This window comes from Varanus komodoensis, unplaced genomic scaffold (assembly GCF_004798865.1).
Source record: "Varanus komodoensis strain SLA01 unplaced genomic scaffold, ASM479886v1 scaffold32, whole genome shotgun sequence".
Taxonomy (NCBI): domain Eukaryota; kingdom Metazoa; phylum Chordata; class Lepidosauria; order Squamata; family Varanidae; genus Varanus; species Varanus komodoensis.
Window position 1 is genome coordinate 17,203,532 of NW_025335798.1, and position 18,185 is coordinate 17,221,716.

At 39.8% G+C, this 18,185-nt stretch overlaps 1 protein-coding gene across 1 annotated transcript in view; it reads right to left on the bottom strand.

The window, feature by feature from the left end:
- Positions 1-9,927, bottom strand: part of DARS1 (aspartyl-tRNA synthetase 1) — a 51,912-nt gene extending 41,985 nt beyond the window's left edge. Inside the window, exons 1-3 of the mRNA XM_044438077.1 lie at positions 9,646-9,927; positions 6,690-6,747; positions 2,383-2,475 (exon numbers count right to left, since the gene is read on the bottom strand). Coding sequence (XP_044294012.1) covers positions 2,383-2,475; positions 6,690-6,747; positions 9,646-9,717 — 223 coding nt within the window. The 5' untranslated portion in view covers positions 9,718-9,927. The remainder of the gene's footprint in view (positions 1-2,382; positions 2,476-6,689; positions 6,748-9,645) is intronic.
- Positions 9,928-18,185: the final 8,258 nt, after the last annotated feature.

Consider the following 18,185-nt stretch of genomic DNA (forward strand, 5'->3'; position numbering starts at 1 on the left):
CAAGAATACCTATATCTTGTTCCTAAAAAATAAGTCCCTACCCCCAAGGGCAGTTGTCTGGGTTTGGATGGCACAACAGCACTCCATGGCTAATTACCTATGTTGAATTAAATAAATCTGGTCCCACTCTGAAAGCTTTGGTTCCTACCAGTTAGCGGTTTGGACCAAAGTATTCTGCTAGCATAAAGAAGAGAAATTTTACATCCTCCAGCTGCCTTGCCACCTGTTGATAATTCTATATAGATTTGGTTCAGCTCAAAAAGACACCAGCCTACACAGTGGCCAAGAATGTTACACCAACTCAATCTAATCCAGTATTTGTCAATCTAATCCAGTATTTTTATTCCAACAGAGATCAACCAGATCCTTCTATAAGCCCACAAGCAGGAGAACAGCCTTTAGCCACCTCTGTTCGGACAACACATGTCAGTCCACAGTGTCATGCTGCTGAATCTCAACTTGGCTCCACAGAATTATCACAGCTAACAATCAATGACAGACTTACCCACAGTCACATTAACTAAACAAATGGCAAAAGGAGGAAGTGCTTAAGCCTCTGTAACATATAGATGGTACACTGTCCTACTCAGGGTCTAATCCGTGCACTCCAAGAATTTATTTCAGAGTACATATCTGCATGTTACATTTCAGTGGGAAGATATAGGAATGCATGATTCTCACATCTACTAGTGCACTTGATGTTCAAATCTGCTACAACTTTGAATATCATGTACACATGCATGCACACACACACACGTGACAATTAGTAAGTTAAAAATGACTATACACTTTCTGATCAAGTCCGCTCTTCCACATCAGCAGCATCAGGTTAACAATCAAGTACATTGCTGAAGGCAAATTATACTAAACAGAAACACAAGTTAGCTACTGTAAATAGTCATTTCATATCCAATTCCTAAAAACATGTTGAATGCTTTCTTTGCATTAATTATAGAGAACACAGTCTTGGCATTACCACGATTCTCCTTACCTTGGCTACCACAAGGCAGAAGTACACTATGTGGCAATGTTGCATTATGTATTTTCATAACTACGTATAACAAACACAGGAGGGAAAACTTAACACAGGTTTGTTAATTGTCACGAAACAGACGTCTATCATTATGGCCAGTTCTTCCTTCTATAAGAACCTAAATTTGGAAGTGGAGGCAGCCAGCACAAGCCACAGCTAGTCCACACCATTTTGTTTCAGCCTTTGACCTGAACTCTGACCAATTTTATATATATATATATATATATACTACATCTTGTCTGTGAGGCAAGTAAAGTTCTAACCAACAGAACAGCTGTTAGCCTTTGATGTTACTGGAAGAGGTCAAAACATTTAAACTTAGGCACTGGAAATGGATCTCCAATGAAAGTTGCACTTCCACAATGAAGAAAAATGACAGGCAGGTGGTTCTGTACGAATAAGGCATGCTCTAGCGCTCAACATCAGAGGTCTCCTTTGAGGCCAATGTAAGAGGAGATTTAAAATATGGGTTGTAGTTCATTTGTGGAAACATGAAAGCCCAATTGGTTCCAGGGTTTTCCATTTCCTTTATAAAATATGATGAAACAAAAACTTGCCATATTCTGATTATCCAAACTTGAAAAAAGAAATTCTAGCAGGCCTGATATAATTCTGCAATGTTTTTAAATATTTCTTACAAATTGTACGTTAAAGTCATTTAAAAACAGTGTCTAATCATATGATCCTCATTAAAAGGCCCACTTACTTGTAGAATAGCTAATACTATAAATCTACATTTTAAAAATATCATGTATGTGTGCTTCAAAACAAATGATATAGAGTGTATCATTCATGCCACATGAAAGAGAGAAATAGGAGTTTTCACTATTGTATTTGTACTGAATGCTTCTCAATTCTGCCTAGTATGAACTACTATTTCATAAAAATCTAGGCTAAGGGACAGAGATAGAAGCTGTAGATAGGGCATCTACCTATGAGTGCAACTTATGAGATGCCATGTTCACAAGCAAGTGCCTAAGGCTGTCACGTGAAATGGAAAGTCTGGGTCATTTACTTGCAGTGAGACTGGGATGTTCACTCAGGGACACTCACCTACTGCTTGGCATTTCATTTCCAGCCAAGCCTCTTACCAAGAAGACCTTTAGCCTGCTGTGTCAGTCAGTGGTTATAATACCAGTGGACTGACTTGCATGTAAACACCTCAACCTGCAACGTAAACAAAAGGCTGTAGTTTTTCTTGAAAAAAACTGCTGTGCTGCTATTAAGAGTGATATAGGAAGGAACCAAGGCAAGAAGAGAGAACTTCAGGTTTCTTGACTCCATGGTGACATGCATCAAGGAAAGTGGTTCACACACAGTCTAGGACAACTTTTTAAAAGCTTTGTTACCTTTTGCTCTGCTGGTATGAATCCTGCCACGAACCCAGACGACTTCATCAGCTTTCTCTCCTGTCAAGTCCTTTATTCGAACCAACACACGATCTGTATGTAATGTAGAATTATTTAGGTACATTCATGACAAAAAGGAACACAAGTCTTTTTTATTGAAATATTAGACAGTATATAAATGTTTTTAAATAAATACATAAATAAATCATGAATCAATTTCCTCTTCCTCTTGAGTACCAGAAAACTAAGGATGGGATAGATCAGTGGCAAATTGCTGTTAGAGATATGTGCAGATGGTTGAAATCTAACTGATCATGTTATTGTTATATAAGGAATAACAGTCCGTCATGTACATGCCACATAAATTCTGTACGTGTGAGAATACCGCAGCTATGAAGGCGAGGGAAATCATATGAGTCTTTGCCATGTAATCATTACTTTTCCCACTGGTGGGGCAGTGAGTGTCAAGGTTACAGGTAATTAAACTTACACCCATAAGTGTGATAGTCACAAACCTGTTTATATAATTAAAATGTGGCCACCAGGAAGTTGATTGGCAGAGAGGTTTTGGCAGACAGAATGAATGATACAGAGCTCTGATTAGATGCATGAAGAATGGGCTTTTTCTTATTTTCTATGTCATAATCCTGTTTAAGTTAGCTGAGATAGCTTACTAAAGGTTATTCTGGATCAAATGTGAACCTGGCCTCTCCAGAAATATTTGAGCAAATTATAAGAAGGTAAGCTATTTCTTATACCAGATTTTATATATTTCAATTTTACTCCTACCTGCCAGAGTTACAGAAAGACATGCACCTTCCTATTTGCACTTGATGGTAATATAAGCCAGAGTTGCAACCTCCATTTATGCAGTTTCTATTGTCACTACAGTTACTTCCTTTGATAGATTTTCTGGGATTATTATTTGCAACAGGTCTGGCCTTTTCCATCAGAACACTCTTTATTCTTCTCTTCCTCTCATGTAGGAACATCAAAGTTTTATTTTGCATTGGCTGCTTAGAATAATTTAACCTTGTTGTGGTACATGATGAGGTTTTCTAATCTAAATTACTCTTTTGACTAGACTTTCCAAGGTCAATTGTTGGCATAATTTTCAATAGTATCATTCTAATATATTCAGAAACATAATACACATGCAATTTATGATAATGCAAGTTATAAAACTGGCAATTCTGTAAACTATTAATACTGTTGTTAGTTGAAAACTACTCCTGCTAACAAAGTAGCCCTTTTTGCTCAGCAGGACAAGTATATAAATAATACCAGATTTTTCTATAAAGATCTGCTGTTTTTGACAACCAAGTTTTATTCTTACATCCCTTCTTATTCCTATGCCTCAATGTTCTCTTATTCCAGGCTGATGTCTGTTTTGTGAATCTTTCACTTTAATATATCTACAGCTGTCAAGTGTCATATTATACTTTGAGCTGGGAATTCTCTTTGGAAGTAATGTTCAGATTCTGCAAATTCAGTTAAACTAAAAAGGGATAACTTGATATTAAAGATGTTCTATGCAAGAAATATGAACCTCAGAATTTTGTTACTGTATGTGTAAGGATTGGTTAGTGGTTTCTTTTCCTCGAAGGAGAAACATCTTGTCTATGTAACTGGGGATGCAATCCTAAAAACACTAAGGGTACTGTCCTATGCATGATTAGGTAGAAAAGTCTCCTATAGCTCCTAGAATTCCACAGATAGAATTATTTTGTCTAGATATGCGTACAATAATGCTTTTAATAGATAAAGTAAGCTTTATTGGGCACAATGCTACTTACTAGCCAGTAAGCATATAAAGGACTTCACTGCTAACAAATAAACTTGTAGTGAAAGAAATACTCCTCTAAACTGTTATGTCAGAGTGGAAATTTAAAAAGTTAATAAGAATGTAAGAAGTTCAAATCCAATTTCAAATTTCAGCACTGCTATTGCTAACTGAAACAGATTCCCCAAGTCTTATTCAGAGAGAATTACATAAATTTTAAAGCTGCAACATTTTCCAGATGTGAATAAAAAGGGCAAATACAGGTATTACTTTTTATATATCCCTAACTTTCAAGGTATAATCCAACATGTGTATTAGATTCCAGTTATTCATGAATATATATATTCATTTTATATATTTATAGATATATAAAATGACCCAGCTTTCATTACAATCACATGAAAAACATATTTGTTCACATTTTCCGATTCTCTCCAAATTATTATTTTTAACTATTGACTGGTCATATAAAAAGTAAGAAAGCAATTGCTAAAGATAAACATGTTGAAGAAAGTTATTTTAACAGAAATAGGTGAAGCAATTTTGCTGCCTTGCGTGGTAATTTTTCAACTGTTAATTGGTTATGACTGAAGTGAGTTTGTTTTGACTGAAACCGTAGTTTTTTCTTTTCCCAACTGTCACAAATAGTGTGTTTGCACCTCCTATCCTGAGAGGTCTGTGAGAGACACTTTTTAGCTATATTCCTCAGAGGTAGTGTTGCAAGTATTTACATATTTTCTTAGTATGTCTCCCACATAAGACAAGCCTATGGCTTTTATATGTGGAGAAGGGCAAACCTATGGCAGAATCTTCACTAAATTCTTAGGAACAAATTCATTGCATGCGTAGGCAAATTTGCAGAAGAGATTAAATAATCAAATCATCTAGCTTCCAATACAATGAAGAATCATGTAGAGAGGTCACTGAAAAATAGTCATTCCTTTAAAAAAAAAAAAAAAAAGGACAGGTCAAGCTCACTAAACTTCAGCAAGATCCAAAGAATAACTCATCCAATCAGCTCACTAGAAAGGGTGGGGTAGGCTAGCCCTCTAGAGCACCGAAGAGTTTTACCTTGACTCTTTGCCAAAGGGTAGAGGACACACTGCACTAAACCACCCTGAGAAAAGCTATTTTGAGTGGTTTAACCTGACTCCTGAGGAATGACTCCTGCCTGGTGGCTTGCCATGGCTTGTCTCTTCCTCAGTTCTTCCGGCTGTTGCCAGTATGCATCCCAGGAGCCTTTGTGGCACAAACCTTTCTGCAATCAGCACACTAGAGTTGCCAGCTCAAGAGGGAATAGCCCCCACCATCAAAATACCAAAGAAATGTAAGTTTGATCTGTTATGTATGCGAGACATATTTGCAATTTTTATTTAACTTTCTGATCCTATGCAAGTGCACAAGAAAGCTGATCTAGCACAGTCATAGTCCCCTCTTTTCCTTCTCAGTTTCATCCTCCACTTTGATGCTTCCAAAATGAAATTTCTCCAACTACTGTACTGCACTGAAATAATTTTCTGAGCCCTTATGAATGAATGCATTCACAGTTTTCCCCTTAAGTTGTGCACAATTGTGCAAGACTGCCTGCCCACTATTTCACCAAGCTTACTTATATTCCCTTTTGTCAATCACTTTGTCCATTTCACCCTCCAATTCAATGACTTTTTTGCTCGGGAGCATTTTTTAAAAGGCTGCTTCACCTTCTACTGAAGTAATATTGCCACTTTTCCCACTGTTCCCCATTGCTGGCTTCCTGAAATACATATGGGTTACAAAGCAGTGACTAGAATCCCTAAACTTATGCAAATATCATGGTAAAACAGTAAAATTGTGAGGGAAACTGGAGAAATTTCAAGGCAAAGCAGTATAGGAAGAACATTGTGCAAATGTCACAGCAGATGGAGGGGAAAAAGACAAATTTCAAGGGGGAAAGTTACTCAAATTTCTGGACAGCATTGATTGATTGATGATTTTTCATCAGTGGATGTATATATAAACCATTTTATTACCCAAAGTGAGCTGCCAAAGCATTCCCAAAAAGAGAAGTGGCATTTATTGGTTTAAGTCTGTGCTTATCTTAAATAATGCTTACTTCATGATTATGGGGAAATGAGGCAGCAATCCTATGCATATTTCTCTGAGTCCCAATGAACTCAGTGAAATGCCTATGAGCTGATACACATGGGATTACACTTTAAACAAAATCAGCAAACAGATCACCAAAGTTAGCCATTTGTTTATTTTAATTTTTTGAATCACCCCTTTTACCTTGGTATGTGCCAATTCTTTTCAGATTTTAGCACATTTACAAAATCTTCAGCTCATATTTATCATACGCCAAAAATAGTTCCACAGTCCCTGTGAGACTGAATAGTGTCTTACCATTTTTTCAGGCACTGGCTCCCCTGGAGCTAGAAGTGGTATCTGTACTTTAGACCTGACACAACAAGCATCACTATATTGCTTATTATGGTACTTACAACCCAAAAGGCCGTTGGGTACTTTCCGGAATTTTGAAACTGACCTGGCTTTTCTTGCGATTGTATCATCGGTAAAATTCCATATCTTTCCTTCGCAAAGTCCTAAAGTGGGGAGAAGACATTACGCTAAAAGACTTTTTATCAAGCTGCAATTATATAAGAGGGAAAAGTACATCCAGCTCTTAATGGTGATAATATTCTGCATATGAAATTGTGTGTACAATTTGTTTGTATAGCATACAACACAGCCTACAGAGAAAATCATAGCCATGAATTGGCAAAGAAGGGCCAACTCACATTCTATTTTTGGTATACTGACAGACATACCCAAGTACAAAATAGATGTGCAGTCCATGATATATACTGGGATGCATGCATCTTTCAGCACATTACACTTTCAAATACATGCAGCCAGTAAGATTCCGCACATTGTGCTGATTGACACTGAGCATTTCTCCTATCACTAGTCTCATATGCAAGGAAGAAAACTGCTGAGAATTACATCAGCTTAGAGATCAACTTTCCAACTACTGTTTTCTATCACAGAATGATTTTATCTTGACAACTGTGAAATCACCATGCTTCCTATGCATCCATAGTGATAACAGATATAAGCTCATGTACTCAGCTACAACTACTAAGCGTAAATCTCTGAGAACAGAACACTTTGAGAATAAAATGAACTATGGCATTCAATATCTTTGTTGATCTGGGAGAGGCAGACCTCAAGCCATGAAAGAGAGTTCATTATTTAGTCAGGCTTCAGCCTGGCAGGTGCACAAATGGTGCTCCTTGGGAATACAGGGAACTTAGTGTTCTCAGAATCAGGACTGCATTTTCCACACACATATTTCAAGTCATTTCAGTTTACTCTAGTGTGTTTCAGATTATCAGGTTGAAAGTGGCTGAAAATATCCTACAAACAAAATATGAAAATAGCAGGCTAAAAGTGAAAAGAGATAGGGTACATAACCCAAAATCAGCCTTCCCAACCCAGCCTTCAGGAGATCTTCAGAAGGCTCCACTCACTTTCCATAGCTATTAGTTGTTTGCTATTTCCCAGGTTTCTATTTGTTGTTCCTATTCCAATTTTTAAAAATGCCTCATGTGAGGGTTATTCCCTTGAAGTGAGAATTTTGAGGTAAAATATGCTGGTATTTTAGGCATGGAATATGGAACTAATAACAAAACTTTGTGGGTACATGAGAATTGAAGGAAGATAGGCAATCTTTACCTCCACAGATGAAAAAATGGGGAATAGAGTATGAAAGGACACCCAGGTGAAAATTGGGAGGAAGACGACCACACAAGTGAGGGGAGTGGCTACCAACCAATGTTTGTAGGCTAACTGTGAGGAAAACCATGAAATGGAACTATGCCTCAGAGTGATATGATTTGTGCATCTGTAGGTTAGAGTTTTAGTAACCACAACTAATAGAAATAAGTGGGATGACATAATAGTTCCTTATCCCACAAGCTGGGGCCATGAGATCTAATCCTTCTTCCTGAAGATGCCAACCCACAGAGTTGGTGCCATGAGTTCAAACTGCATCTTTGCTCATGTGGAATACAGCAGGAATCATACTTTCTCAGAAAGGGACATACTTCAGTGATACACAACACATGCAAACAGTCCTCGCTTCTTTTCTTGGCAACTCAGGAAGCAAGTTTGGGAAAGCTTTCTTGAGGCCAAAGGAGTCACTGCTAGCCAGAATGGATAATAAGAGGCCTGACAGATCCAACATTTAAACAATGTGATGATGAAAAAGTAGTTGTTCCGTTACAGAAATATTAGGACCAGCAGAACTTGGGGAGTAGATAGGATTATTGTATTAGGCAAGTCTAGTTTCACTAATTCAGATACGAAAATAAAATGCAAGATACAAGAGTACCTGATTCCTCAATCTGCTCACTCACTGAAGGGTGAGGTGCCATTTTGAATCTACAGAGTTCTGCTTGTATGGCCTGTTTATATTAACAAAGGTCGCAAAATAGTGGATTCTCAGGGAACACCCACCATTATTAGGAATAATTTTGAAGAAAAGCTTGTACTAAGCAAGGCCTTGGTTAGGAGATAGTTGTCTAAACCAAAAATTAAGACAATTAAATATTCTATATAACTGTAGCTATATTTATTTTTATGATATAAGGTGTATGAAAATGGTAGAATAAAAATATAAATTAATCTAATTGTTTCAGTGTTGCAAGAATGTTGCAGAACTTTAAACCCAAGGCTGATCCACTATACTGAAATGATTAAATTCAAACCTATTCCTGCTGCCTGCAATACTAGGAAGAAGTGACAACAACATGCCTTCAACATGACAAAACTTTAACACATAATCTTAGAGATGTGGTCATGTGCCTTAGTCTACTCCACTTCCAGTAAATCAAAGTATCATCTAATAGGTAACCCAACTTGTTTTCCAGTTTAAATAACTTTTCAAGGAGGATCTGTTTGAGGTACACACACCCACTCCATTGATTCTGGCAAACAGGTTGTTGCCGCTGTTGTTTAAAACCCCTACAAGTTTCTGATTGCTCAGTCACAGTAGGACCACGAGAAGTAAAACGAAAAGTTACTGAGCATTTGTGTGCGTCCACGCTAACTTCATTTATTTACTTAGTCCCTCTCGAGCAAGCAAAACCTCCCTGGAGAACGACTCTCTGCTCCCCTCCTCAAAGGAAAGTTGACAGCAACGCTAACTGCGGGGGGTGGGGGTGGGAGTGGGGAGGTCTGACCATGTGCCATTAAACCACGGGGTGGTGTAGGGGCGCGAGCACAGGAACAATACGCCACCTTTCAAGTCCTGCCAGTTACCGGGGAAAGAAGGCGGGCTCGGGGGTGGCCGGGGGGGGGGGGAGACGGGGGCTTCTGACCAGACACTGGGCCTCTGAAGTTCGCAATCCGCCCTCCTCCCGCACTCCATGCTTGGCCACCCTCCCGATAATGCGGCTCCCGTCCCACCCAGCCCCTTTTCCATGCGTCCAGAGACCCACATCAGCTGTCGGTGGCTCCATGGCGTTGTCTCGGTCCCGTTCCTGGTTCTTACGGACAGCAACGCCGGGCATTATGCCACATCCAGCCAGAAAGTTGGCGAGAGAGAGAGAGAGAGGGGGGGGGGGGCTCTTCGCTTTTTGTCTCTTACAGGCTCCCGTACCACGGGGCGAAGCGTTCCCTAACCTCTCTTGCCCCCTTTCTTGCTCACTCAGTAGCCACGAAACTCTACGCTCCCTCCGCGTGTCCGCTCGCGCTGCTTCCGGGCACGTAGCGCACGCGAGGAAGAACGCTCTAACCACTACGTCACGCGAGAACAGATCCCGCTCGCTCTGCGGACCGTCCTCCTCTCACCTCAGTCAGAAAACCGCATCGCGGGAGTTGGCTCTTCTCTCGCGAGCTTTGCTGCTTGTCTCAGCTCGCGTCTCGGAAGGGGGTCGTTAAGTGCCTGGGTAGGGATCCCCTCCTGTAATTTTTCCCTGGAAGATGCCAGAGGGAAGCCATATTAGTCTTTCATTCCGAGCAAACCAAGGTCTTCTGGCACCCAAAGTACTAACAGGTTTAGGCTGCAACTCCATGTGTGTGTGAGTGGATATATATATGATAATAATAGGAGACTAATGTCTTGCTTTGGGTTTACACGTTGTTGTAACTTACCTGTTTTTTCCTTCAAGGATTTTTCTTGCTACGTGCAATCAAGTGGTCTTCGACCTATGGCAACCCTATGAATGAGTGTCCTTCACATTGTCTTGTCCTTGTCTGTCTTGATCAGCTCTTGTAAGCTCGAGGCTGTAGTTTCCTTTATGCAATAGATCCAACTCAAGTGGTTTGCCTCTTCTCCCTTTGACTTTCCCTAGCATTTTTATCTTCTCCGACCTATCTTTCGTTCTCATTATGTGTCCAAAGTATGACCACTTTAGTTTTTTATTTTTTTCTTACACTTTTAGTATATGCCCACAATTGCACTTAAATCTCATACATAGGTAAGTTTAATTGCATTTAGTGGGACTGCTCCCAGAGCTTAGCTGTCACATTTGCCTAAGAGTAACTTTTGGGTAGACATAATCTAGGCTTGCACTGCTAATTTGTAAAGTGCCACTTTGGGGAGCTTTGGTGTGTGGTTTTTAATGCATTTATTTATTTGTGACACATACTGTTTAATAAAATTCCTAAGTGGTTCTTTAGATACATCTTTAGAAAATATAGGCCTAGCAACATCATGGCATAGTTTTCCTAGGAGAATTACATATTTAAAATGGCACATTCAGAAATTGCAATAAAACAACCACTTTATATACATTTATATTGACGTGTACTGCATTGATGTTGTAAAATTGTACATGCATGCTTTTGTAAACATGTATGTAGTGCATTGACATTGATTACCACAATTTAATAACAAAAAACTAGAACTACAGAAAAGATCCTCATGATAATGTAAACAATCAGCACTACATGTAATCTGCAATACCTTGAGGCACCCTTAAGGTGCCCACAGGTTCCCATGCTGACCAGGAGAGCAGGAATATTTTGGAAGGGATGGGAGGGATCAAAGAAGGGGAGGAGGAAGAGCTGTTGCCTTGCCCAGTCACTGACTCCATGATGGAGTGTGGAGAGAATGTGCTGCCCAATTAGAAGGCTGGTGTAGGTTTTGCAGATTGGCCCTTCACCAGCAGGAGCCACTCTGAGGATGGAGCCCACAGAATGACTGAAAGGGAAGGATTTGGGGGAGAAGTTCCCAGCAACATTCTTGACATGAGCAGAGGCTAATCTTCCAATGCACTAGAGAGTCTAGAGTTTTGTCTTACAGTTGTGAAATGCCAATCATGTTCTGCATTGCAAAGAGACTCTGGTGTTTTGGAGTCTAAGGGTTAAAAGGGAAGGGCCAACTTCAGGACAGAGAGGAAGAATGCATTTTTTCAGCAAGATTGGTAGCTTTTTAATCAAAAACTTCCTTACTATTTGGCAAGATGATGCAGATGACCAAGACCACCTGAGGTGAGAATGTCTGAGAAACTCCCAGAGTACTTTGGTCACATCTGCAAGTCATTTTTAAAAGTTTTCATTGGATTATCATGATCGATACAATACTATAAAATATTTTAAATATCAACAATGGTAATATTTTCATATTAGGTTTTTGTTTCATGTTCATTGAGATGATGCTTTAAGCCTCTGTCTTCCAGTATTTTATTCATCTTTCTCTAATGACTTTTGGACGGTCAAAGGTTTATGATTTGCTGTTTATGAAAGTAAGAAATGGAAACCAGATTTCCATAAATTGGTCATAGTTCACAATTGTTTGTATCACTCTGCTGAGCTAAGTTAATCTTTATGAAAGTGCAATTTGCCATTTGGTGGGCCAGTCCTCTGTTTAACATTCAGAACTTAGTTTTCAGTGCTGGCTAACTTCCAAAGGTTCAGCCGCTAACAAAAACAATGTTTAGCTCTCCATGTGGTAAATTGCCCCGTACATTGCCCACCATGGACAGGCATGCTTGGAGCAAATCAGGGACAATAATACATGTTATCCTGGGAGCTCTTCTCTTCCTTTCAAACAGACCAGGACAAAGACTTTCCAACTAAAAGGTTTATTATGTTAACAATGACAAGACTGGCTTTGTGATAAAAAAGAAGAATACTGCAGAAATCAATAACAAAATAAACAAGCAAAGTTAGAATATTGGCTATTATGAAAATGTGGCTAATTCCAGGGCATTATAATACCTTTCCTCCTTTCCAAAGGATGACAAAGTGGATCCTGTTGCTTAAGGGACAATTGCTTCCAGCATCTTATCCTTCTCAGCTGATCTGCCTTCTTAACCTGATGCAATAGAAGTGTGCTAATGATGTTGGATCCATTCGCTCCTATATCAGCTTGCTCACTAAACTTTCCCACAAAAATTGAAACTACTCAGGTCTTATCTGCTGCTTGATTTATATTTGTGTCCACAGGCCTTGACGATTCTGACCACTGCTGCTCCTCTTTCACATCAGAATCCAATTCAACAACCTCTGCAAGGTTGTTTTATAAGAGGAATGAGCCCAATCCCTGCAGTTACCATTTCTGAAATTATTCCAAAAGCTACTGCCCGGAAAGTTTGAACTCGGAGGCAATCTTCCTCCATATGAAACAGTGGCCCTATGTCTCCACAATGTCTCCAGCATTGTGGGGACAAGGATGTATCTGTATGGTGCAATTTGACTGGAGTATAATGCCAACTATATACTGCTTTGATTGTAGTTTGGCTGAAAGGTCTGCTGGACCATATTCCAGTTGTGTTCATCAGTTTAGTAGTTCAGATCATCTTCCAAGACACTCTGAGCCCTTGGAAGTAAATGCTGGACCAAGTTTCTTTTGGAGTCTCTGGTGACTATAGGCATAGTAATTTCAATCTTGTTAAAGGCTGAGGCACTTGATTCTTGCAAGTCTGCTAACAAATAGTCTGCATAGGCCAGCCAATAAGTCAGCCATTCTTGAGTCTGAGATTGGCTGTCCGTTGTCTGTCATGTCTTGTACTCTGCACAGTCCTTTGGCTTCTCGCACCTCACATTGTTCATATTCGCCTTTTGACAAAAGTGGGGATGATTAAAGAATTGGAAGGAGGGGGTTGGGAGATGGTGCTAGTGCTGGACACTGCACTTGGCAACTGGGTGTGCTATGAGGTACAGGATTTTGTCCCCAAAGTTCATTTTTGCCAGGAGTTTGTTCAGAAGAGGGTATTTTACATTGTCAAATGCTTTGAAAATTCCCAGAGATTGGATGGTTTCTGTGGTTCTCTGTTTATTTACCATGGTATTTAATATATGGAGAATGAGTTATGTGGACACCTCTTTGGAGAAAAACTTATCTGGTCTGTCTCGGTATACAGTAAGCAGAGATAAGCATATTAATTCTGATGATCAAGATGGCTGAGAGAAGTTTGTCATCCTGAGGGAAATAGGCCAATACAACTCCAGAACTTCAGGAGTTTTGCTTGTCTTAAATGTAATGACCGTTCTTGTTTGCCTTCAGGACTCAGGGATTCAACAACCTTCTAGGATACTGTGGAACAGGTATTTCAAATAAAGTATTCAGATTTCCACAAATGCTTTGTAAAATTTCCCAATAAACTCATTTATGACTGGTGTTTTTCCATTTGTTAATTTAAAAGATAGTTTTAATTTCCTCTTCTGACACTGATTGCTTCAACAGATCCCTTGTATTGCTTTAAGGACTTTAAGTTTCACCTTATTTAGAAATATTGAAATAGCAAAATGATTTGAATTATTTCAGGAATGCAGGCCTGTATAGAATCATGCAAAGTTTCAGCAATATGGTTGGACCTATTTTTCACAGTATCTGCCACATCAAATATATTCAGAACATTGTTTCTGATTCATTTTTTAAGGAATCAGGCTAAAATTTTAGCATTTTTGTTTCCCAATTCATAGTGTATCCTGGCTAGATGTAAAATGTGTACTATTTATTTCTGAAGCATTCTGTACACATCTCTTACCCAGGAGGGCTCTCTATATATCTCAGAATTCCCTGTCCTTTTATCATCTGCCTCTAATTTGACAACTTTAGCTAACATAATTTGCTTAGCTTCTGACTGCCTCTTTTTTAGAGTGTTTGCTTCTTTTATACATAAGCCTCAAGTCATTGTGTTCGTAGTATCCCATAATAGGGGATTTACTTGCTCTGAGTTCATGTTGAGAGTGAAGAATGAGATTTCCTCTTTGAGTTGTTCTTCTGCCTGCTGATGAACAAGGAGGCGGGACTAAGAGGTGACCTGAGTGACCATGCCTTTTCATTTTGTAAAGATGTCACCATTGCAGCTAGCAATGGTAACATCAGACACTGCAGTAACTCCAGTCTGCATGCTGTGGACTTAACCCCAGTACAGTTCTTGCAGAATTATTCACTGTGTTTTGACTTTTCAATAAATTTAATTGGCATTGATACCGTTTGATGTACACAAGATATGCAGCACTGGGAAGGTACAAAATATTTTTTATTGTGGCACAATTGTTGACTAAACAAAAACAGACTCAGAGATGTTGTGGAGTACTTGGGATATCTCTCAAATGGTATAGTTACATCTCTCATCTGCTGCCTTTTGTTGGTCTCTGTCCTGACACTTGACAAGCCATTTTGGCGTCATCCATTCAAGGTTCATGAATACTAAAGACATTCATATATCCCCTTCTCTTCATATTCTGGCAGATCACAAACCCTGTTGTTAAAACACCAACTTCTGGCTATCTTTCTGCTCCTTGAGGCAGCTTCCCGGTCAATTTAGGGAGCAATTCTGTGACCTTCAGACAGTGTCTGTGGGACTATAGGTTAAGTCAGATTCCCTTATCAGAAGCCAAAACTGAAAGGGGAATCCATGACACCCTCTGCCCCTTTCCCCAAAGCTGGAGCAGGGAGAGTTGTCAGCTTCCTCCCCAAGGTTGGGCATGTGAGCTTGGAGGAGGGGAGAAGGGGGTGTTTCACAAGTGGGGAGGGTGGGAAACCAGAAAAGCCAGGATAGTGTCAAGATCTGATCTTTTCCCTCTCATTCTTTCAAGCAAATCAGGACAAAGGTTTTTTTTCAAACTGGCCAGGTAGAGCTGGCTCTATGATACAAATGAAGAGTATGGCAAAAGACAGCAGCAAAGTTAGAATACTACTTATTGAGGAAATGTGGCTTAATGATAAGGAGTTGATTCCAAATGGAACGTCTCCTTTCCAACCATTGGTGGGCAGGCCCACCAATTGTCCTACAAGCAGAAGGTGGAAGCAACTCCTTTTGCTTCTGCTCTTTTGATACGATGCCCTGCAGTCAGACTAATCTTAAATTTGTCCCCATCCAATGCCGCCTGTTCAACAGAATTTCTCATAGAACCAGATGAGATCTTTTTCTCGCCCGCCTTTGGCTTATCTCTGAGGTAGTTGTTCTTGGCATTTTAGCTAAGAATTCCAATCTGAACCATTTTTTACAGTTCCATTCCAGAATCCAAGGCAACAACCTTGGAAGGCTGTACTTTAGAAGAAAGCCTATGTGCAGAAGGTACCCTGAGCCTCCTCTGGAACACCTTCTCTAGACAGACAAAAGAGGTCCATCTAGTCAAAGTCTCTCTTCTGCCCTGCATAGGATGAGCATAAGCCTGTGAGTTTGGGGACTTACGATCATCACCATAAGGTTGTGTCCTTAATCAGTTTCTGCTTTTAGGGGCTGGGTTCCAGACCTAGGTTCATGGCTGCATGTATTGTGGTTGAAGTTTCTGTGGTTGTGCAGAAACTGCACTTAATTTTGTTTCTAAAGGGGAAAGTTCATTCTTGGGAGCAAGAGCCCAGACCTCTGCCAAACCTGCTCTGAGTTCCCAGCTTAGTGATAAGACCTATGCCTCCTTTGACAAAATGCTTTCAGATTTCCCACCTTTTGTTGTGTTTGCACCACCTTTTGCCCTGATAGCTCTGACCTCCACACTCAGGTACTTTTAGTTGCTTGTTTTATGCGCTCTGGAAGCACGGCCCTTTGGTACTTTTCCAAACTTCTTATTCTCTCCTGCATCCCTTTTAGAGGGCAAAGAATTAAAAGCCATCATTGCCAGAAAATAAAAAGAATCCAGCGATTAAGGAATTAGTATTTCATTTTGCCTATGGGTGAGCCATAACCTTTAACCCCCTCCGCCCCCCCCACATACACACTGCAAGTCATTAAAAAAAGGATTTGGGCTGCTCCTGGGTTCAGTTAATTTCTCTAAAGTGAAGGTGGGAGACTTTACCTCTAGTCACAATTGCTGGCATTTTTACGTGGTATATTTTACAGTTTACATATGCTTGCATAGGTACTTTGCAGGTATACCAATCAATACAAGTAGCAGAGTCATGTCCACCCCCACCCCCCCATGCACATACGTTCCAGAATAGATGAAAAGTGTCTTATGTGGGCTGAACGTATTAGGAAAAATCCCTGATTAATTTCTGTCTCTTGTTGATAAAATTCCAAGGATTTTGCTGAAAGAAAAAGTACCGACACAAATGGGAACATTTCTGTATGCTAGAAATCAAAAGTCCTGTTGTTTTAAGTGCCAGATGATGATGTAAATATAAATGATCACTTATAGAGGGTGGACAGACTTTGAAGCACTGGTTTTGCATATTGTTCTCCTTAGAACAGATGGCATCTCAATTCCCACTGATTGAGCAAATCGGGTGTTATTGTAGTTATCATAGTTTTTTTTCACTGTACTTTGAAAAGCCCTTCTGGACCAAATTAGGTTCTAGGTGGAGGAATCTGTCAATAGAGTCTTGGAGAATGTGAACAATTCAGTTAACTTTAAAACAGCTAGAATCCAAATTATACCCACACACTTTCTATGAGGTGGGAACAGAGGGGGAGTACACTGAAATATGCCAAATAAAAAATCCATTAACTATTAGGTGCTTCTAAAATAGCATCCCATTGCTGGAAAAACATAAATAAGAGGAAGTTAGGTTTTTCCCCATCTGTGAAGGATGTCCCTAGTAGCAAAGAAATGCTGGCAGATTAGTGCATTAAATTGAGGGAAATAACTGGGATACAGCTTCCACTGGACCTGTTAATCTCTTTATTAACTTATGCTAAAGAAATATTGCCCAATTATTCTGAATTGGCTTCATATTTGATTACTTCAGCCAAAATAAGCTATGCAAAATATTGAAGATAAGCAACAATCCCACATTAGCAGAGTAAGAAAATAAACTATATGAATATGCTATCATGCTGTAAGTGATATTAGGAGGTTGTTATTGTTAGTCATGAATTCGTGTCCGACCCATCGTGACCCCATGGACAACATTTCTCCAGGCCTTCCTGTCCTCCACCATCCCCCGGAGTCCACTTAATTTCACACCAACTGCTTCAGTGACTCCATCTAGCCACCTCATTCTCTGCCGTCCCCTTCTTCTTTCGTCGTCAATTGGCTCTTCTCCAGTGAGTCCTTCCTTCTCATTAGGTGGCCAAAGTTTTGAGTTTCATCTTCAGTATCTGGCCTTCTACAGAGCGGTCAGGGTTGATCTCCTCTAGGACTGACTGGTTTGATTGCCTTGCAGTCCAAGGGACTCGCAGGAGTCTCCTGCAGCACCACAATTCAGAGGCCTCAATTCTTTTGCACTCAGCCTTCCTTATGGTCCAGCTTTCACAGCCATACATTGCAACTTGGAAAACCATAGCCTTGACTATACGCACTTTTGTTGGCAGGGTGATGTCTCTGCTTTTTAGTATGCTGTCTAGATTTGCCATAGCTTTCCTCCCAAGGAGCAAGCGTCTTTTAATTTCTTGGCTGCAGTCCCCATCTGCAGTGATCTTGGAGCCCAGGAAAATAAACTCTGTTACTACCTCCATTTCTTCACCATCTATTTGCCAGGAAGTATTAGGAGGTAAGAAGGAGTAAACAATGGTTCACTTGGTCCTGCATTCTGTTAAAAGGTAGGTTGTCAAGACAAACCAAAGGTACAAGTGATCTTCGTTCATGAAAAATGAGTGGTGGTCTTTATCTTTTTTTCTCTTCTCCCTGATATTCTTCATAG